This window comes from Pantherophis guttatus, chromosome 4, assembly GCF_059756535.1.
Source record: "Pantherophis guttatus breed Tessera chromosome 4, ASM5975653v1, whole genome shotgun sequence".
In the NCBI taxonomy this organism is placed as follows: domain Eukaryota; kingdom Metazoa; phylum Chordata; class Lepidosauria; order Squamata; family Colubridae; genus Pantherophis; species Pantherophis guttatus.
This window is the reverse complement of record NC_142066.1, coordinates 84,403,796-84,421,423: the sequence shown is the minus strand read 5'-3', so window position 1 is coordinate 84,421,423 and position 17,628 is coordinate 84,403,796. Positions and strand designations below refer to the sequence as shown.

At 39.8% G+C, this 17,628-nt stretch overlaps 1 protein-coding gene across 10 annotated transcripts in view; it reads right to left on the bottom strand.

Annotated features, from left to right (window-relative positions):
* Positions 1 to 1,095: 1,095 nt before the first annotated feature.
* Positions 1,096 to 17,628, bottom strand: part of NT5C3A (5'-nucleotidase, cytosolic IIIA) — a 78,554-nt gene continuing 62,021 nt past the window's right edge. For 9 of the 10 annotated variants that reach the window (XM_034406920.3, XM_034408608.3, XM_034408526.3 and 6 more), the window contains 4 exons: positions 17,274 to 17,363; positions 13,358 to 13,520; positions 4,683 to 4,883; positions 1,096 to 1,532 (listed from right to left, as the gene is read on the bottom strand). In XM_034406920.3, the coding sequence (XP_034262811.1) occupies positions 1,431 to 1,532; positions 4,683 to 4,883; positions 13,358 to 13,520; positions 17,274 to 17,363 (556 nt within the window). In that variant the 3' untranslated portion in view covers positions 1,096 to 1,430. The remainder of the gene's footprint in view (positions 1,533 to 4,682; positions 4,884 to 13,357; positions 13,521 to 17,273; positions 17,364 to 17,628) is intronic. The other variant, XM_034408692.3, reaches the window with a different exon arrangement.

Genomic DNA, 17,628 nt, shown 5'->3' with positions numbered 1-17,628 from the left:
TGTTAAATTTGGGTGTTTTAATGCTTCTATTGGTGAAAGCCAAATTGGTATTTTTGTATAGTGCTGTTTTTTTAATTTTCAACCAAATTTGTAGTAATGCATTTCTTAATATGTCTTTTGAAATAACTATGTATTTTGTATTTTCCATCCCAAAGTAATGCGTGCCAACTCACTTGTAAAACGTGCCCTTCCATTGCTAATATTCTTTTATCCCTTAGTTCTATCCATTCTCTTAGTCAAGTTATGCCAGCAGCTTGATAATATACTTCCCATTCTGGGAGTGCTACTCCCCATAACTATATTCCTATAGCAGGTCCCATGCAGTATATTCTCATCTATCTTCCCCTTTCTTCCTCTCCACTCTTCCAGATGGCATCTATCAAAGTTAGGGAATTCCAAAAATTAGGTTGGGTTTTGTTCATATAAATTCTATTTATATGTATTTCAACTGCAAACTATGCTTGTGAGTTTTGGATTGGTAAACTTATCCTCGTAATCTAAACCAGCAATCATTGTAACAATCCTTTTCACATCCAAATTCACATCTGATACTTGTTTAGAAGCTAGATGATAATCAAGAATGTATTCACCAGAGAAACACTTGAGGGTCTGACTAGTACAGGAGAAAATTCTTATTTTTTGTTGAGTAGTGGCTTCTAACTGGAAAATTAACATCCTCCTGAAGAAAAATTAAAGCAATAATGCTTTGTCTAGTTTTAAAGGAGGGAGGGAAGAGGTTTTGTCAGAAATTTAGAAATGATTTTTTTTAACAGATAAAAGCACTTTTTAAACTTGTTTTCATGAAAGTTGTGCACCGGAAAAAGTGATGAGAATTCTAGCACTTGATATTAATGTTTAACTTATAGCACAATGCAGTGAAATATCTTTCTGTAGAATTGCCTTTCAAATTTCAGTACTATTAAATATGACTTTTTTGTTAACAATACTGTAAAACGCTAAAATATGTACTTCATCTTAACCTTGTTAAAGCCAACATGACTTTAAAATGTTTAGATTCAGTTGCACTTTCTGCTACAAAGAAGCAGTGAGCTTTATCAAAATGTCGTGATTTACACAAATTTGTACTACTGAACCTCAAAAGATTTGATATTTATTAATCAAACAATTTGTTTTATCATACTGATCATGTTTCTCTTATTTTTTATAACAATTCCACATGCTGAAAATACGAATTTTATTGTGCAGAAATAAAGATATTTTTCCAATAATCATTATCAATATTTCCATTGGAATTAATAAATAAGGAGATAATAAACAGTGAAATATATTTCAACAGCAGGGAGCAATATAATGAGGAATACAGTACTTTCTAAATGAAATGGTAATAGTGTGGAAAGTAGCAATGGATTGTTTTCATAGCTAATCATGCAAATTTGTCCAATGGGTTCTTTTAAAGGAAAACAATGATATTACAAAATCTTTTGCAGGATTGAGTTGGCCACATCCAGAGACTCATCTTTTACCAAAACAACATCATAGGATTCCATATATTTTTCCAGCAGTTCTTCAACCTAGATTTTAAAATGTGAAGAAAAAAACAGTATGAAAAACCAAACTGTCATTCTTTATATATTTCTTTTCTTCAGTATATTTTTTTTCTATTTCTATTTCTCTTTTCCTTTTAACTTTTCTGCACTTTCTTCTACTTTTTATTCTTTCTTTTAGTTTGTATTTTTACTATTGTAAGTATCTTTAATAAAATTACTATAAATTAAATAGATAGAGAGGAGCAAGCACAAATGCAAGATATTTGCTGAAATAATTTTATTTTGTCTAATTTAAAGAAAGTGAGTTGAATTAAAAGATCTTTCCGTATTTTCACTTGTGCATTACATTTGAACAAAATAGCTGTGTTTTAGGGAGGAAATATGGATGTTTTAAACTGTAGAGCTTTTTAAAATGTTAGGGTTTTTCTTCACATTTTAAAAGTTGTGGAAAGATCTTTTAATTTCATATATATAATTCAACTCCCTTTCCTTAAATTTGACAAAAAATAGAGCTTGATTTCTTCATTCTTTTCCTTCTCACAAGATTTTTTTAATAAGCTTTTGTCACTCTCGTTTTATTGTTTCTATATGCCTTTTAACTATTAAAATATTGGTTGGTTTCTTTTATACTGCTACATCTTTTTTCATATCGTTCCTGTAGCCTGTCATACAATAATTGTAATAATAATGTAACAGTTTATAATGGTAAATCGAGCTTATGTCTTCTCCTTTAAACTATAATCTTTAGTTATGTCTAGTGTCCAATTTTTAAAATTTTAGTTTTTTAAAAAATCAAAAGTATTTTCCCACATGAAATATTCTTTATAATTAATTCCCAAATTTTATTTCAAATTTATATCTTATTCTGTAATTTTTTAAAATCAAAGTTTTATTCATCCTTTTGTTGTTTATTCCATTTTAAGAAGTTCTTAAAACTTATGGTGATTTTTTTTCATTAAGGATTGAAGAGAAATTCACCCAGTATTGCCAAACTTGTTGATTCAAATATTTCTAATCACTAAAAAGAACTTAAGTAATTTTCAAAAGTGATTAGAATATGTGTCCTTTCAAATATGCTCACTGCAGTTTAGGCAAAATGGCTATTCCCTCATTTCCCCAAGCTCTAGACCTACTGGAGGGCAATTTCTTGTAGTCTCCTCAGGAAAAACAGCATTTGTGAATGATCTTCCAGAAAGGTTCAAAGAACTAGCCTCAGGAAGAAGGCATGACATGGCCTGCAGCTGCCTGTCATCAACATTGGAAGATAGTGGTCAACTGAATATGGCAGGCTCTGTGGAGCAGAGGAAGATGGGGGCAACTAAGGACTTTATGCTATGATATCGGGATGGTTAATCACAGGATGAGGCTTGAAGTGGCATATCTTAGCAGCAGTGATAGTTCTGTGACTGAAGTAGAGGCCTGGGGCTAGTGGCAACTGGCTGAGATTGCTGAACACCCAGGCCCAGTGGTGAAATTCAAATTTTTTCACTACCGGTTCTGTGGGCGTGGCTTGGTGGGCATGGCAGGGGATGGATACTGCAAAATCTCCATTCCCACTCCACTCCAGGGGAAGGATACTGCAAAATCCCCATTCCCTCCCCGCTCCTGGGAGAAGGATATTGCAAAATCTCCATTCCCACCCCACTCTGGGGCCACCCAGAGGTGGTATTTGCTGGTTCTCCGAACTACTCAAAATTTCTGCTACCGGTTCTCTGAACTACTCAAAATATCGGCTACCGGTTCTCCAGAACCTGTCAGAATCTGCTGGATTTCACCCCTGCCCGGGCCTCTATTTCAGCCCTAGACCTGGCACTGTTGCTGAGGAGTGCTGCAGTGCAGGGCAGCCAAAAGGACATAGATGAGAGGAAGATAGAAGTGTGGAAAAGTTAAAGCACTCATGTAGTCATACGGGTGGGTGGATTTCCAAGCATTCAAATTTTGATCATGTAATTATGGGGACACTGCAACAACTAACTAGGAACCAATCACAAGTCCATTTTTTTCAGCATCATTGCAATTTCAAGCAGTTGCTAAATTATCATATGCTACATAAATATTACCTGCTGCTGGCAAAATAAGGATTTGGAAGTTGTCTGAATAATCTTTGAAGATGGCGTTATTTTAATTATTTATCTAATTTGAAAATAGACCATCCTACTAAGCTGCAATTGGATTTAATATATTTTGGCTATATCTTTGGAGATATATTTTTTAACAAAACATGCATGACAATCAACATGACAACTTTTTACTTTGGTTTTACTCAGTGGTGAAATGTAAAATTTGTTACTACTGGTTCTGTGGGCGTGGCTTGGTGGTGGTGGGTTAATGTGACTGGGTGGGCGTGGCCAACTTTTTTTTTTAACTTTTAAAAACATTTTTTCTACAACATCTTCAGCTGAAGAGGTTGTAAAAAAATGCTTTTAAAAGGCTCTGCCGATCCCAGCTGAGTTGCCTGATTGGCAGAGGCTTTTTTTCTTTTAAAAGCCTCTGACGATCCCAGCTGAAATGCCTAACTGGCAGAGGCTTTTAAAAGCATTTTTTCTACAACCTCTTCAGCCGAAGAGGTTGTAGAAAAAATACTTTTAAAAGCCTCTGACGATCCCAGCTGAGCTGCGTGATGATCAGAGGCTTTTTTTTTTACTTTTAAAAGCATTTTTTTGGTCGAGGAGGTTGTAGAAAAAATGCTTTTAAAAATATTTTTAAAAAGCCTCTGATGATTGTGTGGCTCAGCTGGGCATGGGGGGGGCCAGGGATTTTTGCTACCAGTTCTCCGAACCACCCACCTCCATCACTACCGGATTGGGCGAACTGGTCCGAACCGGGAGCATTTCACCCCTGGTTTTACTGATCTGGATCTTTGAATAGTGAACTATTTTTTTTAATATGATTCTATTTTAGCAGAGAGCACATAAATAATATCAGAAAGTAACTCAACATTACCATTCTGCAAAGCAATGAATTGAAACAAGCCATTGTCATATACTGTATCTTCTATCTACCACATATTTAATTCTGTTTTCAACTCTTAATTGCAAATGCATTGAAAAGATTATGCTGAACTAGACTTAGAAGTAACCAACCAACTGAAAAATAATTCCTATAAATAATATACAAAACTGGAGAATATGAATATTACAATAGTTTTTATGCTTATCAATCACCTACACTTACTTTATCATTGAGATATCCAACTTTAAGAATATGTTCAACATTTGCCACTCCATCTGCCATTGTTAAATCTCCTTGAGAATCTCCAAGTAATATGATATTGCTGTTGTCTTTTAATTGTTTAAAGTACTCTGTATTCTTCAAGGCCCCATCATGTTTGTTGTAAACATGAATTAATTCTCCTTTAAATCCTTTCAATATGCCCTATTGAAGATGAGAGAAGTTACTCCTAAGTAACCAGGCAAAGAAATTAATAACATATATAATTTTAGAATGATTCCAAGACAATTTTCTCTTTCCACCAACTCTTAAACATATTTTCATTACATGCATATAATACTGAGAATAAAATGTTTCTATTTAAGCCTAAATAATGGCTATTTTATTTATTTCTATTTATTTCACATTCCCAAAAATTCTATATAACTAATGATCAGAAATATCACTGAACAATCCCCCTCTCAAAGTAATATATTTAGACATAAATTACATCACATACAATATCAAAGTTATTTTTATTTAAAAATTCCAAAAAATGTGACCCTTTCAAATTCATAACTTCAATCACATGTCTTCTTCCTGCACTTGATGGAATAAATAGGCCTTAACTACTCTCCTAAAACCCAGAAAGGAAGGAGCAGACTAGATTTCCATGAGGAGATAATTTCAGAATATGGGAGCAATGAGCAAAAATAAACACTTCGAAAGCCCATCAGACAGCACCCAAATATAGACAGGATCTTCAATGAATTGATTACAGTATTCAACTGATTGGACAGGCAGATAATATAGAAGAAGGTCCCTCAAATAACTTGGAATCATATATGTCCTTAAAAAGATAATCTCATTTTATCTTATTCAGAAGCAAACTGGAAACAAATACAATTGACAAAGCAATGAGGTCACCTGAGGATGTAAGAATATATTCTAGGGATATACAGGTGAAACTTGAAAAATTATAATATTGTGCAAAAGTTCATTTATTTCAGTAATGCAATTTAAAAGGTGAAACTAATATATGCGATAGACTCATTACATGCAAAGTGAGATAGTTCAAGCCTTGATTTGTCATAATTTTGATGATTATGGCTTACTCATAATGACTTAAGCCATAATCATCAAAAGTATGGCAAATCAAGGCTTGAACTATCTCGCTTTGCATGTAATGAGTCTATCTCTTTTTATTTATTTATTTATTTATTTATTTATTTATTTATTTATTTATTGATTTGATTTGATTTGATTTGATTTGTATACCGCCCTACTCCCGAAGGACTCAGGGCGGTGAACAGCCAACAATAAAATACATAAATACACAAAATTTAAAAACCCGATAAAATCAAATTAAACTTTTTGGCCCAGACAAATTAAAATACCCCAATAATTTAAAAACAGATTAAAATTTACATATTTTAAAAAGGGAAGAGATCAGGCCAAGCCCGCTTGATGGAATAAAAAGGTCTTCACAGCACGGCGGAAGGAGCGCAGATCCGGGATCCTCCGTATCTCCGGGGGGAGCTCATTCCAGATGGTAGGTGCCCCCACAGAGAAGGCTCTCCCCCTAGGGGCCGCCAGTCGACACTGTTTGGCTGACGGCACCCGGAGGAGTCCCTCTCTATGAGAGCGTACTGGCCGGTGGGAGGCTATTGGTGGTAGTAGGCGGTCCCGTAAATAACCAGGCCCTAAGCCATGGAGCGCTTTAAAGGTGGTAACCAAAACCTTGAAGCGCACCCGGAAGACCACCGGGAGCCAGTGCAGCTCGCGCAGGAGAGGTGTTACATGGGAGCGCCATGTCGCTCCCATTACCACCCGCACGGCCGCACTCTGCGCCAGTTGGAGCCTCCGGGTGCTCCTCAAGGGGAGCCCCATGTAGAGAGCATTACAATAGTCCAGGCGGGAGGTGACGAGGGCATGAGTGACCGTGCGTAACGAGTCCCGATCCAGAAAGGGACGCAACTGGCAAATCAGGCGGACCTGATAAAAAATCCTCCCGGTCACGGCCGTCAAGTGCTCTTCTAAAGACAGCCGTGAATCCAGGAGGACGCCCAAGTTGCGAGCCCTCTCCGTGGGGGCCAATGATTCGCCCCCAATAGTCAGTGATGGCGTCAACTGGCTATATCGGGACATCAGAAACCACAGCCACTCGGTCTTGGATGGGTTGAGCCTGAGCCTGTTCCTCCCCATCCAGATCCGTACGGCCTCCAGGCACCGGGACATCACTTCAAGGGCATCGTTGGGGTGATCCGGGGTGGAGATGTACAGCTGGGTGTCATCAGCGTACTGATGGTACTCCACCCCGAAACCACGGATGATCTCGCCCAGCGGCTTCACATAAATGTTGAACAAGAGAGGTGAGAGGACCGACCCTTGCGGCACCCCACATATGAGGGGCCTCGGGGTCGACCTCTGTCCCCCTGTCAACACGGACTGCGACCGGTCAGAGAGAAAGGAGGAGAACCACCGCAACACAGTGCCTCCCATCCCTAACTCTTCCAACCGGTGCAGCATGATACCATGGTCGATGGTATCAAAAGCCGCTGAGAGATCTAACAGGACCAGGACAGAGGAGCACCCCCTGTCCCGAGCCCTCCAGAGATCATCAACCAACGCGACCAATGCCGTTTCCGTGCTGTACCCGGGCCTGAAGCCCGACTGGAACGGATCCAGATACGTCGTTTCATCCAGGTGCTGGGGAAGCTGTTGCGCAACCACACTCTCAACAACCTTTGCCACAAAACGAAGGTTGGAGACCGGACGATAATTTACCAACATTGCCGGGTCCAGGGAAGGCTTCTTATATTAGTTTCCCCTTTTAAGTTGCATTACTGAAATAAATGAACTTTTGCACGATATTCTAATTTTTCGAGTTTCACCTGTATATGGATGGAGATAATTTAGGAGAAGGTGTGCTGTTCAGATAGTGAATTAGTTACCTTAAGAATTAAGAGCCGTCTCCTTAAGAGATTGCATTGTGGGAGATGTAGTGAGAGATTGTATTATGGGAAATTAGTCCATGACATGTGACCACATCTGTGTGTCTGATTGGCCACTGAGGCTCTCTGCCTGGGGTGTAGAGCAAAGCCTTGGCCATTATGAATTGCCACAGAGGAGAGAAGCATGCTTTCTGAACAGGGGGACAGATCTTCCGTCATTTTACACTAGGAAATGGGACAGATTATGAAGTATACGGATGAATCTCACCTTGACTCACCATGATTTTAAGTCTATGTTTTGAGGATACCTGAAATAAACTTGATCTGTATGAAAACCTGTTTGCTAGAGTTTAACTGCCTGTTCCCAGTGGAGCTAGTTGTTTTGGAAAAAGAACAGTAAAATGACGTAGACTGCCAGACCCCTTCCTTTTTTTTTCTCTTGGAGCAATGAGGGACATTCTGTTTGAGTGGAGAAAAAAAGTGCTTCTCTTTTCCACGCACAACTTAAGAAAAACTTTGTTTGCACCTAATTGAGACCTATGCTTAGCCACGGAAGTGACAAAACGTGCCTTCCTTCTCTTTGCATCCCAAAGTCCATTTGGATTTAACTGAGTAAAGTATTCTGCCTGTCAGCAAATGGACAGAGAAGGATAGCCTCTCTTCCTCTCTTCTTGGAACAAAGACGAAAGACCTTTCTTGTGTTAATTAAGAAGATTGCCGTGCTATAAAGGGGCCCAGGGCTGTATGTTCGAATCACCTTTGTATAGTTTTGTGTGTATGTTGCTTTAAAAGCTTACCTCGGCAGTAAAAGAAAAAAAGCCTTATTTTAGCACAAAGCAAGCCAAGGCACGTGGTCTCCATGGAGATAGAATTTGCATGATATACTGCTTCTCACAGCCTAGCCAGCTCAATCTGCATTTGAAGAGCAAGTTAAAAAGGCATTTTGTAAGGGAAAGATCTGATGCAGAGCCACAATCCAGCTACAGTGCATGCTGTTACTTTGAATCTTGCTTGAAGAAAATACTGGAAAGCTAAATCCCCTTTATAGGGCAAGCAATTAAAGTCCAAAGGAACCCAAGTTCGAGGAAAGTAGGGTTCCCAAATCGGACAGTTGTTTTGCAGTTCTATATAAAGGAACACGCTAAAACCAGTTTAACCCAAGCATTAGTAAAGTTAGCAATGCACCCTAGTGGTCAAAAGGTGAACTGCAACGACGTCTCCTAAAGTTTGCAATGTACCCCAGTAATCAGAAGGCGAACTACAATGACGTCTCCGAAAGTTTGCAATGCACCTTAGTGGTCAAAAGGCAAACTGCAACGATATCTACTAAAGTTTTCAATGCACCTCAGTGGCCAAAAGGCAAACTGCATCGACACCTCTTAACGTTTGCAATGTACCCTAGTGGTCAAAAGGCGAACTGCATCGACGATGCCTAAAGCTTGCAACATATTCTAGTGGTCCTAAAGTATCCAGGAAACCCCTGAGTTTTCCCAGTCATGGCTGAGGCCTTTAATGTGTCAGCAGAGTTGGTCCTCCCAGCCAATCTTGACATGTATGAAGTATTGGACATCGTGGAGTCTTGTCCAATCATGGCAGAAGCATCTGATTCATTAGGAATGATGATTCTCCCCCCACCTAATCTCGATACAAAGCCAGAATTGGACGTCTAAATTTCAAAAGAGGCAGAGGCACCTCAAAAAACTTATGACCTGAGGCAGCACAGAAAGCTTACCGATGTCATGCGATTGAGCCTGTTGGAGGAATGGAATAAGTACTATCTACAACATCAAAGATCCTGGGAGAAATCGATACAGTTCTACAACACTCCCAAACAGAGGTTCTCACCAGGGCGGATAAGGAGAAGGAGAAGGATAAGGAGAAGATGTACTTGCAATGGAAGGATTGTGAACGCCACCTCATCCTCATCCAGGCGAAGTTAGAAGACCAGGGGCTCCAGGAGGACATATACTACATCCAACTACTGAACAGAGAGCGAGAGAAGCTCCTTCTAAGCAAAAAAGACTTTGCCCAAATCGATCTTCAGCCTCAGGCCAATCTTCAGGCAGAAATCACAATAAGTGAAAAGGCCAAATCCAAGGTATTCTGTCATTCGCATGTGCCTCAGGTACCTCAGGAGGCTGCGGCTCACTCTTCTAGGAAAGCCTCCTCACCCCAATGCTCACATGTGTCTACCGCTCATTCTTCCAAGAAAGCTGCAAGCGAGATGGCCGTATCCAAAGCGACTCGTCGCTCACATGCGTCATCTCATTAGTCACAGGTGGTTCCCCCTTATAAGTCATCCCGGTCTTGGCCGGGTAGCAGCGCCTCACAACAATCTTCTGCCTCAAGCTCCTTCCATTCTTTGAAAGCATCTTCTCGTCACAGCCAGTTGTTCAGAGCCTCCACAGCAAGAAGTCTCTCTGCCCGGCTGCCGAAGCATGAGTCAAAGCTGCAGAAGCTACCACAGCTCTACATGTTGTGTAAGCAGAGCAATTGCAAAAGGAAGAGATGGCGGTTGAGGCGGCTGCTGCAGCTCTACATGTCAGTATGCTTACCGTCCCCTCATTCATGCCACCAGATCTGCCTAGCTAAAGTCTACCCCAGAAGAAGCCGTGAAAATGTGTGTGATAATGGACACACAGAGCAACCAATCGTTAGCTAGGTCAGCTTTCTTCAACCACTTTAATGTCCATACCGAGAACATGCACTTCACGATTTCAATGTGCACTGGATTACAGTGCATGGTGGGGAGGAAGGTCATGGGATTCTGCATAGAGTCATTAGATGGAAGTGCAAAATTCGCATTGCCGCCATTGCTAGAATGGGACGCTCTACCAGACAATCGCAGTCAGATCACGACACCAGAGGTAGCAAGCAATATACCTCACCTGAGACACATGGCTAACCTCTTTCCTGCTCTAGACCCCGAAGCCAAAATCTTGCTCTTATTGGGAGTGAACAGAAGGGAATCCAAAGGATGTTAGGGAAACACCAGGTAAAACATACACTAAACACGTCTGAAGTTTAGTGTTACAAATAGATAGCTTTCTCCTCCCCTGCAACTCCCTGGAATGTAAGAAGAAGGTGTAGTAGATGACCAGGCTGAGCCCAAGGGCAAGATCAAATGCATCATCAGTTTGGAGTCACTATACTTCTATAAGAGTCCAGTCCCTCTTGAATTGCATTGATTCTTATCTAGGATCACTTTTCCTTGACTGTTAATAAATCAGATTCTTGTGTATAGGTTGCATAATAAACTTGAAGTCCTTTGAACTAAACTCTTCCTGGTTACTTGTCCCTGACAGAAGGGAAGGAAACCAAGCAGACTTGCAAAATTTTGTTGTCTTATAGTTCTGGTGGTCATATGGAGCCTGTTCCTTGATCTAGTCTATCCTGAAGAGCTGACATATATCCATTAATGTGAAGGCCCCTGGATTTTGTATCAGCTGTAGCTTCCAAGGCAATCATACGTAGAACACTTTGCAGTAATCCAGGTGGGAGGTAAGAAAAAGGCATTGATACATGAAGTGTCAGTTTGGTCTGGTGGTTAAGGCACCAGGCTAAAAAGTGGGAGACCATGAGTTTAAGTCCCACCTTAATCATGAAAGCCAGCTAGGTATCCTTGCAACAATAACTCTCAGCCCAACCCACCTCAACAGGGTTTTGGTTGTGGAGAAAATAGGAGGAGGAAGGTGGATTGGATATGTTTCCGCCTTGAGTTATTTGTAAAAATAATAAAGGTGGGATATAAATAAATAATAAATAAATAAATGTAAGCAGTGCTTCCTAAGTCAAGAATAGCTGCAATTGGATAAAAAAAATTACTATATAAAAGCCCTCTAGACCACAGTTTTTATATGCTAAACAAGTAGGAGCTGTGTGTCTAGGTTACCTCCATATGGTAAACCACATTTCAACAGGAGAGTTCAACTCGGTTTTCAGGAAGATGTTAAAACTGAATGAGAATAAAGAGTCCCAAGACATTCCACAAAGTAGATATTTCTGGGAAGATAACTCTCCCTATCCAGACTGGAACTGCCACCTCAAAAAGAACCACTACACTCTATTTCCCAATCCACAGAGTGGTTAAGAAGAAAAACATGATTTACTATGTCAAACATTTCAGGGACTTCTGGCTGACGTTGCAGTGAGATTGGATACGAGGAGTGGGTCTCTGCAATCCTGCGCCGAGTTCTCCCCATTGGAGGGCTCTGAAAGGACCTAAAGCTACCCTCTAGGGGTGGTGAAGAAAAGATGGGTGCCCTGTGGTTGCGGAGAGCTCTCCTGCTTGACCCAGGGTTTCTTCCCTCTCATCCTCGACAAGATGAGTCAATCATCATAGTTTCAATGAAGCTGGGACAGCCGAGGCAACAAAAAAGGGTACAGAAGTGGTGTAGATGAATAGTGACTGGAGCTGGGTGAGAAGATTTTTTTTTATTTAGACCCTAACTTTAAAAGAAAAAAAAATCCAGGAAAAGAGACTCTTAGAACTATTTCTTAAAGCAGTGAACAACCACAGAGAGAAAAATCCTAGAAAGAAAGGAACTAAGGGGTGAAAAGCTAAAGATCTTTTAAAACATAGAAAATGGGATTTTTAAACTGGGTGGGCGTTGTTTTGGAAAGGCATTATAAAATGCTGGAACTATCTACTTGAATAGCCGACTTTGCTTCTATAAATTGAACTAAAATTGGATTAATCAATTTATCAGACTTGAAACAATGCTGAAACTAAACTGAGGGCACCATCTACTGGTGAATGGAAAATATACCATATAACTACAAGCCTAGGAATTCAGATTCCGGAGGTTCAGGAAGCAGCACGTAACTACCAGATGACCCTGGCCCAGGGGTGAAATTCAGTAGGTTCTGACAGGTTCTGGAGAACCAGTAGTGGAAATTTTGAGCAGTTCGGAGAACCGGTAGCAGAAATTTTGAGTAGTTCAGAGAACCAGCAAATACCACCTCTGGATGGCCCCAGAGTGGGGTGGAAATGGAGATTTTGCAATATCCTTCCCCCAGGAGTGGGGAGGGAATGGGGATTTTGCAGTATCCTTCCCCTGGAGTGGCGTGGGAATGGAGATTTTGCAGTATCCTTCCCCTGCCACACCCACCAAGCCACACCACTCCCACCAAGCCATTCCCACTGAACCGGTAGTAAAGAAATTTGGATTTCACCACTGCCCTGGCCCCCTCTCTGCCTCCAACACAGGCTCGTCCGAGCCTTCCCCAGACTCCAGGACTGGCCCACATTCCTTCCCAACCTCCTCACTGTCCAAATCTGCTGCCAGCTCTGCTGGCAGGCCACAACAGGACTATTGAATAAGAGTGTGATTTACTAAAATAAGACAAGATGCACCATCAAGGGGAAATGAGTGAGATTTCAAAAGAAATGGCATTGATGTTTCAAAGCATTAGGGATACTATGAGAAAGAATCACATAGAGATAAAGAACCTATTGCAAGACATAAATGGGAAAATAGAAAATATCGTACAACTGATAATGAGTAAAGATCAGAGAGTCCAAGAAAGAAAGGAGACAGCAGAAAGAATCGAGGAAAACATAGAACAGACAAACCAGCAAACAAAGCAAGAAGATGACAAGGAGAAGACAATAAAGATAACAATTACTGATTAAATAAACTAAGGAAAAAGTAGTTTAAGAGATTTAAAAATGGAATTGGATAACCTGGAAGATAGGGGTTCCCTTATGAAAGGGAGATAGGGGTTTGACATTTTTATACTCACGTTATCATCAAACTCCATAAAGTTGGAAACTACTTTGATATTGGAATGGTAGACACCTGCTTGATGAATAATCTGTTCCAGTATGTCTCCAATCCCAGCAGAAAATATAAATACTGGAACATTGTGTTCATGAAGTTTGTCAAAAAAAAATTCATACCCCTCTCTGTAAAACAGGATAATTATTTGTAAAAAATTGAATTAAAATCTGACAGCATTTTTTTTTAGCTGAAATAAGAATTGAATAACTCCTATTCTCAATTTCAGAATAAACAAGACTGACTTATTATTTATGAAGCCAAGGCTTCAATATTTTACGAATATTTTATTTTTAAAAGAAATGCCCTATGGATTTATGTAAATATAAATATTCTTTTTTCCTTGAGTCACCTATATATCTCTATCTCTATCTCTATCTCTATCTCTATCTCTATCTCTATCTCTATCTCTATCTATATCTATATCTATCTATCTATATGTCTTTGGTTATTTGGTTTTCTCCCGCGTAAAATTGGAAGTACTTTGTTGATGTTTCGACGAAGTCTCATTCATCATCTTCAGGCTGGTGTCTTCGGCCTTGTGCTACTAGGAGCAATGTATGATCGTGGTTGTTTCTTCTTTTCAACTGCCAGTGGGGGTATGAACTGATTGGGTGGGAGCATGGCTGTATTCTGATTGGATGGAGGTGTGCTCTGATTGGGTGGGGGGCTGGCTGTGCTCTGATTGGCTGGGTGTGTTCTGATAGGGTGGGGGCTTGGCTGTGCTCAGGTTGGTCGAGTTGCAGGAGGATTTGAATTCGTGACCTGCATTGCTGTTGTTTGGCTCCGTGTTCGTGGTCATGCCATATCTTCATGTATGATTTGGAGGGGTTTAAAGTGGTTAATGATGCAGCTTTGGTCTGGCTTCTGGTTTGTGGTCGTGACTCATCATCGGTGTGGGTTTGGGCTTGCTTTTTGCATGGATGTGTGGAGGTGACGTCCTATGTGGTTTTCATGAGTGTGGGTCTGGTATTATTCTTTGTGTTTGGGATTTGTTTGTCAATAAGGGTGGGTTTCCAAATGGCTGGTAGGCGGGAGGTATTATCTCTTTTATTCATGCTGTGGGGACGTTTTTCTATCTCGATGGCTTCTCTGATTATTCTGTTGTTAAAGTGTTCAGTTTTGGCGATAATTCTGGTTTTTTAAAAATCAATTTCATGTCCTGTGGCTTTAAGGTGTTGGACTAGGGAAGAAGTTGGTTCCTCTTTTCTGACTGAGTTTTTGTGTTCTTCAATGCGTGCATTTATTCTTCTGTTGGTTTGTCTGATGTATGAGGTGGGGCAGGCGGGGCATGGGATTTCATATACTCCTTGAATTTCTAACTCAATTTTGTCTTTGGGGTTTCTTAGGATGGTGGATATTTTTCGGTTTGTGCAGAATGCTGTCTTGATATTGTGTTTGTGGAGGATTTTGCTGATTCTGTTTGTGGTGCCTTTTTTGTATGGGAGGTGGGCTTTGCCGTTTTCTTGTTCTCTGTCTTGGATTTTAGTGGGTGTCTCTTTTTAGATTAGGTTGATAATCTTGTTTCTTTGGAATCCGTTGGATGTTAGTACGTTAGTGAGAGTATGTAGTTCAGTTTTTAGATGTTGTTCGTCAGCTAGAGATGAGTGTCTTGGCTACCGAGTTGATCTGTGCTGGGTGGTGGTGTGACAGTGCGTGCAGATAGTGGTTTGTGTGTGTTTTCTTCTGGTAGATGGTGTGTCCTAGGGAGCCATTGGATTTCTTGTAGACTAAGACATCCAGGAAGGGAACTTGGTTGTTAGCTTCTGTTTCCATGGTGAACTTTATTTTGGGGTGTAGGCTGTTGAGGTGTGTGAGGAAGTTGTCCAGTTTTTCTTTCCCATGTGGCCAGATTACGAAAGTGTAATCTATGTATCTGAGTCAGAGTTTGGGTTTGTGATCAGATTTTTCAAGGGCTTGGGTTTCAAAATGTTCCATGTAGAGGTTTGCGATGACAGGTGAGAGAGGTGATCCCATGGGTGCTCCTTCTATTTGCTTTTTTTTTTTTTTGTCCTTTGTAGATGAAGTATGTGTTGGTTAGGCAGTGGTTGGTTAGATCTAGGATGTGCTTGGGGGGTTTATATTTGTTTTGGATAGCTGTCAAGGCTTCTTTGATTGGCACTTGGGTGAAGAGGGATATGACATCGAAGCTCACGAGTAAGTCACTGGGCTGTAAGTTTTGTTTCCTTATGATTTCTATGAACTGGAATTATCCAACAAATATTTCATCTGTAAAGGACAAAAATACAAACAAATAGAAGGAGCATAGTATTGCTTTTCTTTTCTTTTTGTAGGCCTTTATGTGTATTTCTCTTTAGCCAGGTTCTTCCTACTGTATCTTTACAGGGAGGATACATGGATGATGGTGTGGCTAACTGATGAGGACTAATAAGTCCGAAATAGATCTATCTTAGTCTCCTTAGTCTCCCAATGGGCAGCAGGGTGCTTGCTCGCTGCCTGAAAAAAGCTTAGAAACTAGTGGATTGTGATTTCACTGAACTAGGGCTGCATAAAAATCTTGGTTTACCTAGGAAGAACCTGGCTAAAGAGAAATACACATAAAGGCCTACGAAAAGAAAAGAAAACATACATACATACATACATACATACATACATACATACATATATATATATTTTCCTATGGAAGCTAGTTGAAAAATTTGCTTTTGTTTGATCATTCTAGTCTGACTTCTGTTTTTAGAGATACCCATATTTATTTTGATATATAAGTGACTCAAGGAAAAAAGAACCCTGCCTTTGAAAAGGGTGAAACAGAAATCCCAGGAATCCAGAATGGATCTTCCGCACCTTGCTTATAGAGATAAGGCAGAACAGGGGGAAAAAAACACCCTTCCTTGTGCAATATCTGCTTTTCTATTCCTTGGATCTGAGTACATGCAATAATAGTGCAGCACTCAGAAAGAACATGGCTACAGCAGTGGTGAAATGTAAAATTTGTTACTACTGGTTCTGTGGGTGTGGCTTAGTGGGGGGGTAATGTGACTGGATGGGCGTGGCCAACTTTTTTTTTAACTTTTAAAAGCATTTTTTCTACAACCTCTTCTGCTGAAGAGATTGTAGAAAAAATGCCTTTAAAAGGCTCTGATGATCCCAGCTGAGCCGCATGATCATCAGAGGCTTTTTTTTTTACTTTTAAAAGCATTTTTTCGTCCGAAGAAAAAATGCTTTTAAAAGTAAAAAAAAAGCCTCTGATGATCATGCGGCTCAGCTGGGCATGGGGGGAGGGGGCAGGGATTTTTGCTACCAGTTCTCTGAACACCCACCCCCATCGCTACCAGATTGGGCAATTTGATCCAAACCGGGAGCATTTCACCCCTGGGCTACAGTCTTATTGAAGTAGGGTAAAAAGCAGATAATCTAATTCTTATATACCCTAATGAAGGAAAATATATATTTTTTTTTGGTGTGGGAAAAAGAAATTTTTTAAGGATGCAGTATTACTATTAGATCAGTAATGGTTAGTAATTAGACTTTCAGATCATGACTGCCATACAACTAAAATTAAACTTTGAAGAAATAGAATCTTCTATATTACATTACTATAAAAAGTGATTAGCAAGCAGAAAGTGATTGATTCTCATAAAGCATTTTTTCAAATATAGCCAAATCCTCATTTATCATAGCAACATAACAAACAATGCAACCATTGTGATATGGAACAGTTTTAGTATTCTGATATAGTAAGAAGCTGAATATGTGATATACAAGAATTACAGTGGGTGAGGCAATCAAATTTAAGCACTTCTCTCATTACCACTAAGTGCAAGAGTAAGTCCACAATGGAGCATAAATGAATATATAACATTTCACACAATTTTTGATTTCTGATATGTTTTATGACTACAGGAATAAATGCTTACTTCAGCATAACATCAGACTCTCTCACAATTTCAGCAAGTTTGTCCTTCTGTAATCCTTGTTCAATAAGCAAAGCATGGGATTTGTTGTACCTACAGTTAAAAATAAAATATTAAAAAGTTTCTTTTCTTATAGGCAGAATATTTCTCTCAGTATGTGTGTGCATGTGCACCTTTGAATCAGTCTTGACTCATGGTGACCATCTGGATTAGTCCTATCATTTTCAGAAGCAGCTTGCCATTGCTTTCTTTCAAAGGCTGAAAGAAAGTGACTGGCCAAAGGTCACTTAGCTGGTTTTGTCCCTTAAAATGAAGCTATAACTCATGGTCTTCCAATTTCTAATCTAGTTCCTTAACC